This window comes from Eubalaena glacialis, chromosome 3, assembly GCF_028564815.1.
Source record: "Eubalaena glacialis isolate mEubGla1 chromosome 3, mEubGla1.1.hap2.+ XY, whole genome shotgun sequence".
NCBI lineage: Eukaryota > Metazoa > Chordata > Mammalia > Artiodactyla > Balaenidae > Eubalaena > Eubalaena glacialis.
The window spans coordinates 140,463,561-140,476,628 of NC_083718.1; the positions used below are offsets into that span (position 1 = coordinate 140,463,561).

General features: G+C 42.0%; 1 protein-coding gene across 1 annotated transcript in view; it reads right to left on the bottom strand.

Moving 5' to 3' along the window:
• Positions 1 to 13,068, bottom strand: part of PGM1 (phosphoglucomutase 1) — a 58,681-nt gene that overhangs the window by 10,084 nt on the left and 35,529 nt on the right. Inside the window, exons 5-7 of the mRNA XM_061184087.1 lie at positions 11,791 to 11,981; positions 10,361 to 10,515; positions 7,764 to 7,879 (exon numbers count right to left, since the gene is read on the bottom strand). Coding sequence (XP_061040070.1) covers positions 7,764 to 7,879; positions 10,361 to 10,515; positions 11,791 to 11,981 — 462 coding nt within the window. The remainder of the gene's footprint in view (positions 1 to 7,763; positions 7,880 to 10,360; positions 10,516 to 11,790; positions 11,982 to 13,068) is intronic.

Below are 13,068 nucleotides of genomic sequence, written 5' to 3' on the forward strand. Positions count from 1 at the left end.
ATTTAAAAATGAGAACACCTAGCATCAGGGGAGGTATAAGGGAAATGGGATTCCAACATGCTGCTGCTGTCCTTCCAGAGAGCAATTTGGCAAAAAGTATGAAAGGCTTAAAAATGGACCTACTTGTGGATCCAGGAACTCCAATTCTAGGATATCTTTCTTTAACCAAAAGGGGTCTGGTTAAATAAACTATGGCACGTCTGTCTCCCGCTAAGGTCCTTGCTAAACTCTTTATCAAAAATAACAAATTGGCTCCTTTGGATGTGCTTCTATGCATGGAGACCCTTTCCCAAGAGCCTGATGGGGAACAGAACTCTCATTTTTTGGCCTTTAACTTCCTTATTCTACAAAGAGCAGACAATATTGAGCTTTACTTTCTGATTTCTGAATGGGACTCGATACAATCCCTCTAATAATGTTTTACATGTTATCATGCCTTGAATTTTTCTATGTACCTCTCTGTCCTTCTTGACTTCCCACTGGGTCTTATTCTCCTTACAACTGTGAGAGTATCTAGCACAATGCTGGCGATGAGGCATGAGGTAAGTTTGTTTCCTTCCTCTCTTCATCCTTTTAGACCCAGCTCAAATGTCCTCTCCTATCTGAGACTAGCTCCCAACTTCCCTGGACAGTGATGAGCTACTTGTTCTTCTTGTATAGCAACTGCTCAAAACATGTGGTGCGGCGCCACACTCCTTGAGCCTCAGCCATCTATTTATGAGCCTTTTACCCCACTATCCATGTATGTCTTGGAGGCATCTCTTATATCCTTGTAACTTAGTCTGGTGGCTAGCATAGCACACGGAATATATTAAATAACTAATTGTGAAGGAGTTCATAAATGAATTAATCAATTCATAATCTACTCCAACATCTTCTCTTTCTCTTTTTGGTTCATAAAAATATACAACTTTTTCCCCCAAAAGAGTCCCTCTCCAGTAAGACACTACTTTTAGAAACAGCAGTTCTCAAAACCTGGATGCTGGCAAACTAGAAATATCAGACAATACTTTTAGCACTTTATATAACAAATTTAAGAAATGTTAACCTAATTTTATTAGCTATGGACTTTTATTTGCCTTTAGTGCTATTTCAAGGAACAGAAAGTTAGCTCTCTGGCTCCTACAGCTTTTGCAAGTGATGATATGTTTTGGCAATAGCTTACCCTGGGCAGTAAGATCCTGGCAGCTTCCCCAGTACACTGAGAATTCATGACAGAAGCGTACAGCTTGGAATTATTCATCTGTGAGCCCCTAGGTTTGGTTGTTTTTCTGTCCTTCCTTCCTTTTTCTTTTCTTTTTTCTTGGGGGTGGGGTGGGGGGAGGCGGAAGGGATGTGGCTGGACTGAAAGCATAGGGGGCAGTGTTCCTTTGTGCTTTTCCTATTCTAAGTAATGAATTGGCTTTTTCCTTTATGTAGAAATGACAATAAAATCTAAAAATCTCACCCAACTCTGACCAAGTTACTTGGAGATAACTAAATCACACACCTAATATTATAAACAAATCATCTGCCTTGGATAATAGAAATAAATATTCTATTCCATTTACACAATCCCCAGTCTCTTTGAAAATTCTCATTAATCTCACTAATCACCTTGGATGTCTCAAAACTCTAGGTAACTCTGATGAATACTCAGGATGTCTGGGTAAATTTCATTTTCTTTAGGGTTCTAACGAATGATGACAAGTTAGTAGTGAAAAAAGGCAATGGTGTGTATATGTGTTTCTCAAGCTACTGTTGTTTTTGCAGTTGTGGCAGTTGTTGTTCAATGGAAAATGTTTTATGCTTAAGAGTCAGAAAACCTAAATCTGAAACTTACTTATAAGCTGCTTGAATTTGGACAAGTCACTTAACTTTTCCAAGCCTCAGTTTCTTCAACTGTAAAATGGGGATAATGCCACCTTTCTCACACAATTTTAAGACTTTACTGCGATAGTGGAAATAGTTTATAAATTGTTAAGTACAATATAAATGCAAGATACCATTATTAATAAGGGAAAATAAAAAAACTTTTAGGGAAAATTAACACTTTCTACTACCTCATTAAGCTTTCAAAAATAACGTCCCTTAACTCTACATATTGGGAAAGAAAATGGAATATAACCCAATATGTTCTTTTTTTCTGGGCAGTGTGAATACAGTGCTTTTCTCTTCTTCCTTATCTAATTTTTTCTTATTATGAATGTGAATTACTGGTATCATTTTTTTAATTAAAAAAAAAAAAAAGCCAATCCCACTGAAGTGTAAGGAAAGGGAAAACTATCAGCAAGCACCACTGATCCTAGCTGACAGGAGTTTTGCCTCAGGTCTTTTCATACTTAGTCCAGGTCAGGGACCAACGAAGCCTATGGGGATTCTGCCCTTTCAGCATCTTCAAACACCTGTCACTTGACTTTGGCTTAATCAGCACCTTGTGATATGTATAAACTCTGCTCAGTCAGGGCACACTCTGGTCTCAGCCAAGAAAAATGTCAACCTTTGCTCAGGGAGCCAAGAGCCAATAGTTTAGGGATTAGGTTTCATTTACCAGTACGAGCATCTCAGGAGTGCCTGGGCTCCTGCCTCTGCCAGGCCAGAGCCTGTGGATGGACCACGGCAGCGGAAAAAAAGCTCCACAGAGTTCTCTGAAAACCCTAGCATCGATCTGTCTACCTCTGTCTCTCTGTCTCTCTCTCTTTCTCTGACCATCTCTATCTCTCCTTCAATCTCCTAAACATGCCTGGAAATGTCCACCCCACATATACCTATTAGCCTGGCTAACATCTCCTGCAACTACTTTCAACTTCCTCCTTATCTAGGATGCCTTACTTGTTACCCTCTGTCTTTACCCCTATTCTATCACACCCTGTCTGCTCTTACCCCAACCTACGCCAAGAATTGTATCCCCGGCTCGTGGCTGGCGTGCAGTCAGCTCTCAATACAGGTTTGCCCAGAGAATGCCCAGACCTCAGCTGACTGGCTGGGAGGTCCAGCAGACGTGCTCTGTCCACAGTGCTGTCCTCTTTGGCTTCCACTGAACAAATGACTTCCCTGTGAAAGGGCAGATAAGCTCCTCAGGAAGCCTTTTCCAGACCACTCCGGCCTTCAAGGGGGCTCCGCCTCAGCAACCCCCAAACTTTCCATTTATCAATTCATCCTGCGCTGCTTCATGACTGCCCCTGGAAATTTGTTTCCTTTGGAGGAAATTGGTAAGCGCCTGACAGGCAGGAAACGTGTCTTAACCCAAACTCCATTTGATACTCAACAAATTTGAATCAGTGCCTACCATGTTCCAAGTATATGAGAAAATACTAAGATGAATAAGATACGTTCCCTGCCCTCACAGATGAGCACAGATGTACAGATGAGGGAGACAGACATGCAGGTAACAGTTTAACTGAGTTAGTTATAATTAGGGTATCAGCCTAGTTCTATTGGGGTGTTCTGCCTGGGAAATTTCCAGAGACGGGATGCTCTAACCTTCCTGCGGGGGCTTTACCTACAGGAAAATGTACTCAGTAGGTATGCAAATCAGGGCAGGCAGAGAAGTAGATAGGACATCTAATCCCTTACACCACAGAACCAGGTTAGGCGCCCTGACTATACAGTTCCCAGAGCACCCTGTACTTCAGTTTCTATCACTTTCTATTACACTTGTAATAGCCTGGTCAGGGTCCGATTTCCTTCCCCAAATGTGGTCTCCACGGAGTCCTCCACAGGGAGGTTATGCTTAACACTGTGTTCCCAGAACCTAATTCAGTATCTGGGATACAGTCAAAGCTCAATAAACATTTGAGGAATGAGTTGATGAAAAGAAGTACAAATACGAAGGACTTTTCATAAGAAATTAAAATTAAAAGAAATCTGCAAAGCATGAATGCTGTACTTCTTCAAGATATCACTCCTATATAATATATCATCACTAGGACCTTTTCAAGATGGGATGGGGGAAAAATATTGCTAACCTTTGGACCCAACCAGATCAGAATTTACTGGCATATTTCCACATGATACCAAGTTAATCCTCAACCTGGTTTCCTATCCCTCTTTCCCAAGACCCCCCACTTTTCCCGAGGAAGAGTTTCAAAAGCAGTGACATTCTATTGTATTCAGTGACTTCACTTTCTATTTCCTTCCCAATTTCCCAAGAATGCAAGGTTGCCCTCCACCCTTGTGCATAAACACGTGCATCAGCATCCACAGTTAGGGGGGAAAATAACTGCTCCATGAGATCAACCAAAAACAACAGGCTCACCCTGTCTAGTTCTGGTGCCCTAACAAAAACACCTTTATCCCTGGCATTTGTAATGCTGATGTCTGAGGAAGTGTCATAGCCTTGGTGGCTACAGTGATCATGTGAGACAGTTGCTGTTTCTCCACCATGAACAGACTAACGTATACTTGGTAAGAGTCATATTGTGGCTTGTGCTTTTACATGCTAGTGGTTTGTTTTATTTGGTGAGCCAGTTCTGAAGTCTGTCTCCTATGCACCTCTTTGCCAGTAAACTTCTCCTTTTCTTTCATGAAAGGTCATCTCGTCTCACAAAGACCTTGGGTCCTCAGCTCTGGACTATGGAGTGGGTATGATGCTGAGTCTCCACAAGAGTCCCAGACTGCAGCCAGAGGTGAGGTGGGCATTCTCCACGGAGGTGGGTGTTTAAGCAGAAGAGCACTGACTGGTTATTTATGACTCCAGCAACACACAGAAAATTATGTGGGATAACGTTTAAAGTTCTTTCCTTTCCAACAGCAGGATTCTGTTGGTCTGAATGGAGGATGCCAAGTGAAGAACGTGTTCTCCCATTCATTCAACAAGCGTTTGCTGAGCACCTGGTCCATTCTGGGATTTATAGGAGGCTCTGGGGATATGACGGAGAACAAGACAGATGTGACTCCTGTCCTCATGGAGCTTACAATCTAGTGGAACCAACAGACGTTATTCAAGTAATCATAAATAATTGTAAAGTTACAGCTGTAATACGTGCAAGGAAGAAGTATGCGGTGCCATGGAGTCCAATAAGAAGGGGATTTGACCCACTCTGGAAGGTTAGGGAGGCTTTCCTGAGAAATTGCCTCTGCTCTCGCCTAGAAAAATACACAAATAAATGACCCTGTACTCAATTAAGCTACAGAATTCAAATATTTCAAAGCTTGTAGAATCACTAACGTCCATCCTGAGAAGCTCTGTAAAGGAACCGTTGGAAGCATTTGCCAACAAGGGACATAGTAGGTGGAAATTAACTCCTCTATAAATAAGGAGATCAGAAGTTCAGTTAAATAAGTTCAGCTGCACTCACTCAGCAGTGGAGACCCATGGCTATGCAGCCTGGTTTTTTAAATGCGTATCTCAGAAATATTGCAGAACAATTGTCTTTTTTTCAGAGAGAGAGAGAGAATGAGTTTGTGGATTGTTCTTATGATGAATTCTCTCTTTTGATATAAAAGATATCAAAGGGAAGATAAAACCATGGTTGGTACTTAGTATTTGATGAGTGGGTTAATAAGTAAACAAATAAGAACAAGCTTCAACAAGAAATAATTTAAAATCTAATACTTGGGTTCAAAGAAATCAGTTCCACAAACGTAACATGGGGACTTTTCTTGGCAAATGTTCCTAAGTAAAAGCTTAAGGGGGTTTAATTATCTACAACATTACATGGGCTAAACAGTATTATGAAATGTCCTAAAAGCTAACATAAATGAAAGTTACATCAAGAAAACTACAGGGTCCAGTTCTCTAGAAATAGTCATCCCATCTACTCTTTACTTGTCAAATCCCTGGAGGATTTGGGCTCAGTTCTAGACATATCTTCTTCAAAGGGCATTGGTGAACGGGGAAGCATCAAGAAACTCATGCTGGGTATATAACCAACGTGAAGTGAGGGATGACTGGAGGACTAGGGATGGGTGGCCAGAGAAGAGAGGACCTGAGAACTGCCCTCTGGCATCTGAAGGCCTGTCATGCGCGGGAGGAGCAGCTTGTGCCGTCCTGTCTTCAGGCCTGTTCCCAGCCAGTCAACACCCGGTCGGCTACTTGGCTCTAGGACTCTGACCCACCTTGACCAATGCTACCCACATGGGTCTGTGGGGCAATATGGTACTAGATATACCACAAAAAAGAGATATCGCAGTTAACTATGCTTAGGTAAAACTGTACAAACAGGATTCCTTATAGCAGAATGTTTTGGAATCTTCAAATGATAACATCATCGTGAATATCCAAGACAGAAAGGTGTATTCCAAGTTTCCCAATCTGTATTGAACTCAGAACTCTTTCATGGAACTAGTATCTTTCCACACATCCAAACACCCTGGAAAGACCTGTTCTAGACTTTTCTCTTTTTGCTAGGCTCAGCACTGAAATAGGTACATGGGGTCAGGAAACCAAAGGTTTAGACATGGTGCCTGCCTTCAAAGACAGCTTCATCCATAGGGAAGAATGATTGACACCAAGTCTGCACTGGATAACACTGAGGAGATTTCATGGGAGAAGACCACCTCACAGGTCCATTGGGTATTCATCTAGTATGCCATGGAGTAACATGGCATCATCCTTACTTTGTGAGGTAGGAAAGGACTAAGCAGTAGACTTGTTACCTCTTACCAAAGACCTAGAACCTTGGGAAATCATGTAGCCTTTTTTGTAGACATCGCTCAACCCCCCAGACTCATCCATCTTTCTTAATACTCTCCAATTCCATCAAGCCAATTCATTACCAAGAAGTATTGCCACTCCCACAAGGATATTAAACTGCTTAGAATTTTGTCAATGGGTGTCTCAAATTTACCAGCTCATTCTACCCACCCTGCCCTAGGACTTGTAGGAAAAGAGATCAGCATTCTATTCTGTTTAACTTAGCATGACTTGCAACTTAATGGCAAGGTTGATAGAATGCTAGATTTTGATCTTTTCTTTGCTAAAGGATGGAAGAATAGTACTAAAGGACCCAGAAGATTGGTCCTTTTACTTCAAAATATTGGGTAGAGGAAATAGGAGGAGAGGAAATAGGGCCACTGAAGTAGCTGGCAACCTGGCTGCTGGAGACAACATGAGGGAAAGGGCCACACGCCTGAATGAATGTTTAGAAAAGAAAGAGACTGATGTAGGGTGGGTTACAGGAAAGACCATGGAGGTGGGAATTCAGGTCGATATTGGACAGACATAGGAGAGGAGAGAGAGCATAGAAAGTGGGATCTAGGGGTCTTGGGACATCTCCAAAAGCATACCATGTTCTACTCTTTCATCATACCACAATTTACATATAGATCCTTGTCGTCAACTTCTTGATCACCTAGCAACTTAGTTCCACCCTAATGGTCTCCCTCCACTTAACCTTAATAAATCACAACCTGTTGCTATGGAAAACGTATTAAAGAGGAAGATGTAATGCTGTGGTGAAACCTTCTCTTAAATAAAAACAAGAAACTGACTCGCTCCACCATATTTCTTCCTAGAAATGAAAACATTTATAAAGGTTTCCTTGACCACCGAGGGAAGAAAAATGTGTTTATCACTCTGTTTAATCCCCACAGACTCAAGGATCAAACTTCCTGCCTCAGTAGATGTGATCCTCTGAAAGCAAAATTAGCCCTCCCTGGCAGAATGTGCTCATTGCTTTTCAAATGTGTACACTCCATCAGGGTTGTTATAAATAAGCTGTATCTTGATTCAGGACACATCAGCTACTGTTGCTATTTCAGTGCTGCCTTTAGCAGTCTAAGCTTTCACTGCAAGTAGCATTTACAGGAAAGAAATCGGTGGCTCAGGACTGCACACTTACCAGTTCCGAAGCTCTCCTCCCCACAAAGGGACAGTTTGCTTGCATCCATCAGATTCCCAAAAAACTTCCAGCCAGTTGGGGTTTCATACAAAGTGATATTTGTAGCATTAGCCACCCTTCAAAGGCATGAAATCAAAGTTACATCACAGCAGGACTGCTAGCATAGCCATGTGAGGGATGGAAAACAGCAACCATTATTGTATCAAGGGTCCCATTTAGTATTCCTCAGAGGTACACATAATTCTAAGATTGGTGAAAAATCATATGAGAAAACTTGCACACAATGTGCTATTATATGTGGAGTCAGAGGACGGGGGAAAAGAGGACGAAGAAAGAATTAATTCAGGTCACTGAGTTTAACATTTTAGAAGAAGCAACAGTGGCAAAATGGGCAAGGCTGTTTGGAGGGCCATTTAAACCCACATGTTTTGGATACAGACAGTATTTATAACCATTCCATAGTGAATAAGAGAGTGATGTTTTGATGCACCTATAGTCATAGAGACATAGAATATTGGGTCTGGGAGGTCAGTATTTTACTGAGAAGGAAACAGGACCCAGAATGTTATGTGATCAGCACAAGGTCACACGGCCAGGATGACCAATGCCTGCTATCCAGGTGCCCAGTCAGTGCTCCTTTCATTTCCCTGGAAGGCCCCCCAAGGACAGTGCCCAGTGTGGTCTCCCGTGTGCACCAGCTGCATCCACACTGATGCATGGTCCCCTGTCCCCTCCAATATATCTTTTACCTCTCCCTATATTATCCTTAGCCTATTTGAAACCTTTGAGTGACTGTTTTTATAATCCCTTGCCCTTTGAACAGGAAAAGTTACCTACATTTCATTTACTCTTTTAGTGAGATGTGCTTTCCAAAATGCTTGTCTTATCACTAGCAACACAATATCATATTTCAATTCTAATATTTGAGGAAAATTAGATCTATGATTTTGAAACCTGTGAAAGTACAATGAACTTTTTTCTGGGTAATGAGGTATTTTCCATTGTGATTCTATATGTGGATTATCAATTTTTTCAGAACTTGGAATTAAACTGTTTTGGACTACACAGAAGGTATTTCAGGACCTGATCAGTCTAATGTACAAGAGCGTGGCCACACACCAGCTCACGACTTCGGATGGAGGATGTGAAGGCAGAAGTACCAGGTTCTAATTCTAGCTCTGATGTAGCTGTGGGGTCCCGGGCAAGACTGCTAACTACTCTTTTGGTTTCCTCCTCTTTAAAATAAGGACTGCTATGAGGATCAATTGAGATGGTGAATGTAAAAAGGCGCTGTGTCAACTACAAACTACTATATGAATATTAGCCATTACTTTGTTAGCTGAAGTCAGCACTAGTTCTGTAACACATACACACACACACACACACACACACACACACACACACGAAATAGATAACTACTGTATAGCTCAGTGGTTGGGAGCAAAGGTTCTGGGTTCAAATTCTGCTCCATCATTTACTAGTTGGGTGACCTTGGGCAAATTAGTTAATTTCTTTGTTCTTTTGTTTTCCCACCTGTAAAGAGGAGTTAAATATAGCATTTACTTCATGGGGTCGGTCTGAGAATTAAATGACTTAAAACATATCTAGTGTCTAGCATAAGGTAATGTTCAATTAATATTAATTATGATTGTAAGCGCCTAGATACATACATTCTGCTTTCCTCCCTGGCCTCGACCTTTTATTCATTCACTTGTTCTTTATCTATTCATCCAGGAAACATTTATTGGACACCTAACATGGTCTAGTTAATACTCTCCCTGGTTGGTCCTCATTTATGACTTACACTTTTCAGATGTTTTAGATGTGATCCCGTAAGCTACCCTAAAGCCTTTGCAAGTGAGATGAAATACAATCAATCAATAAATAAGCAAGTCAGAGATATCAACTGTTTACTGTCACTGGTACCGCCTTTCTCAAAAACTGAATGCATTTTTTTTAACTATTTCAGCTTTACGTTTACTCAGATTTTGGATAAATGAACATTTACTATGCTTGTGTGTGTATGGGCATCTGATGGGGGCTGGATGAGGAATGTTTTTTGAAAGTTCTGCTGAAACACTTACCTTACATCAAACTGCTCTTTCACCCAAACTCTGTGTACACTGCTAAGGGAAAGTGAGTCTCTAGAATGATGTCTTGACTACAACGAAGTGCTATCCATTCATTTATTCATTAACATTCAATCATTCATTTTTAAAAATAATGTGTGTGTGTGTGTGTGTGTGTGTGTGTGTGTGTGTGTGTGAGGCACACCATGATCAGGAAGAGTTTAGGACAGTGAATAAGACATTCTTTTCTCTGTAGAAGTTTCTAGTCTAACAGGGCAGATAGTCAAGTAAACAGGCTATCAGGACACAGTATAATAAGTGCCAGGATGGAAGAAATGCAGGAAGAAATGCTCCTAAGGGGGCACAGAGAGGGGACAACCAATCCAGAAAAAAGTTCATCCATTCCTTCATAAAATAAACACTTCCATAGCACATACTATGCATCAGATGCCCTAGGTAAAAAGGGAAGAAGGGTGTTCCCAGCACTGTGAAGGGCCTGGCGGGAGCCAAGGGAATGGAGAGACGTACCGGTCCAGGGCACCACTGGTGGGCATGCTGCGTGCAAAGCCGCGGACCCCGGTTTGCTGGAAATATGGAATGCTGAAGATGTTGGCAGCAATGACAGCCACAGAGTCTGAAGGGTTCACAAAGAACCCATGCTTGCCCAGAATCATGTTTCGATCCTTTGGGAGAAGGGGAATTCAAAGGAAGATCTTTTAATCAAAGTGCTGAAGAAACCAAACTATCTTACATGGAGGTTTTATAAAATTTAAAACTATGATACATTTATTCATACTGGCTTCTAAACACTGGATTTTATTCCTAATGGATCCGTACAGTACCACTGGGCCAATGGCACCTCCGTGCAAAAGAGCTAAAACTGTTTTAAATTAAAGTGCAAGCACAAACTCCTCCTGGGCCGAATCCTCTGTTCTCCCTCCAGAGGCCAGCTGACTGTAACCTCCCTGACCTTTTCCAAACTCTGGAACTAATCACCTCTCTTCTCTCCCAAAAGAGAGGAGAGATCACAATGAGAGGAAATATGGGCTCTTTAGAGTCTGGTAGGTCTACCAGGCATCCTTCAAGGAACAAAGCAGATTTCCTCAAGGAAAGGCTTCTAAATCTTGGGCCCTCCATGTGGTGCAGGACCCACCAGAATATGTTGCCACCTCACTGCTCTCTTGGTGCCTGACATACCAGAAGTACTCAAGTAACTGAGAGTATGGAGGGAAAAACTCCCATCATGCACTGCCACAGAAAGATGCATTGCAAATAATGTCTGCTAGGGACCCTTTTAATGTCCCCAAATTTTGATATTGGAAAACCTATTTTTAGGAAACAATGAATTCTAGATGATGTTAAAGAATAATAGCAACCACCAAAATATATTTTCAACTAAGTAAATATGTGTAGTGTTTACTATCTCTGAGATATCAAGTATACAAACCTAAGACAGTTTCCCTCCTCGTCTGTCATATACTCATGAATGTAAATAAAAGTGCGTGTTTATTTAAAATATTAATTGTAGCTTAAGAATAAAATGTTAATTCTCTCATTATAGTTTCATCTTTCAGCTAATGTGAATGAACAGATGGGCATATTATAAGGCCAAGACCCTTTCCAGAGATTAAGTAGCTAGCTGCTCGTTTAGAGCAAAAACCTACCTCAGGACAGGTACCTAGAACCCAACTAGTTCATGAAGCACCAGTCATGACATCATAATCAGGCCCCAGCTACCCTGCCCCTCTTAGCAGACATTAAACACATGGGTTCCATTTCAAGGACTCATTCTGTTCAAGAGGGTCTTCTAATAATTGAGCCCTGACTCCAGGTGCAATGAAGGAGGTTGACTGGCACTCCTAGGCCCACAGGGCCTGGTAGAAGCAGTCTGCCTTCTCCCCGTCTTTAGGATCAGGCCTGACCTGCATCAGAGTTCACTTAAAAACACTTGTACCCACCCCATCTCCATCAAAGGCAGCCCCAAAATCATGGTCTCCTGTCTTCATAGTCTCCACCAGGTCAGCTGCATAGGTGAGGTTGGGGTCAGGGTGGTGGCCTCCGAAGTCCTCCAGGGGAACACAGTTAACTGCTGAGTTTGCGGGGGCTCCGAGTTCTTCACAGAGGATCTTCTTCACATACGGTCCCACAACTATGCAGAGTGTGAAATAAAGAACCAGAAAATAAAACTTACTACAGGAGGTGAGGACTTACTACATAAGGTGGAGGTGTTCTAGGGAGAATGGCAAAGAGAACATGCAAACTGTATTCAAGGGCTTGTGGGGAGATAAGTCTGGAGTAGAAAGTTCTACAAACAGGAATATTGAGAGATTAGGTTGGAAAGGGTGAGGCCATTGATGAGGGAAAGAGTGGGGGAAGGGAAGGGAGCGAACTATTATAAAGGCCCTGCTACACACCTGTGCCAGGTGCGTCTCAACTCTTTTCTCACTCAGTCCTTCAAAAAAGGCCCACGAGGTGGTACAGCTTAGTGCTTAAGAACCTGGACTCTGGAATCAGAGTGTCTGGGTTCAAATCTCAGCTCTGCCAATTATTGGCTGTGCCATTTGGGGAAAGCTATTTAATCTCTTTGCTGTGCCTCCGTCTACCCCACCTGCAAAATGAGGATAATAATAGTAGCTACCTAACAGGGTTGATGTGAGAATTAAATGAGTTAATAGATATGAGGCACTGAGAACAGTACCGGCACACATTTTATAAATCTTGTATTACGATTATTTCCTCCAATTTATAGATAAGAAAACTGAGGTTCTGAGAGGAAGCTATTTGCCCAGACTTACACAGACAGTAGGAGTGGGAGCTAGGATTCAGAGCCCTAATCCTTCTCCTCTATCAAGCTATCCGAAAAACTGATCAAAAGAATACAGACAAACAAACAAAAAACAGTAACAATGAACAACAGGAAAAACCAGTCACACACTTCACAGTGATACTTAGTGTAACGATCAAGAATGTTCATCTCTAAAATGCTGAGATTGTTTTTTCACCAAGGAAGGTACTGACACCAATATAGAGGTCAGAACAGTATAGAATACGTGTCTCCCATTAGGGGCTTCCCGTTAAGGAGGCTACTGACACACCACAGAATGAGGCCGAGGCAGCCAGGGCTGTGAGGGGTATGGCAACTGAGGCTTTCGAGGAGCAACTTAAAGGCCTGGAGAAAGAAGTCAGCTTCGTGACCAGCGGCGACTAGCAAATACCCCATCACAAGCTCCATTCTC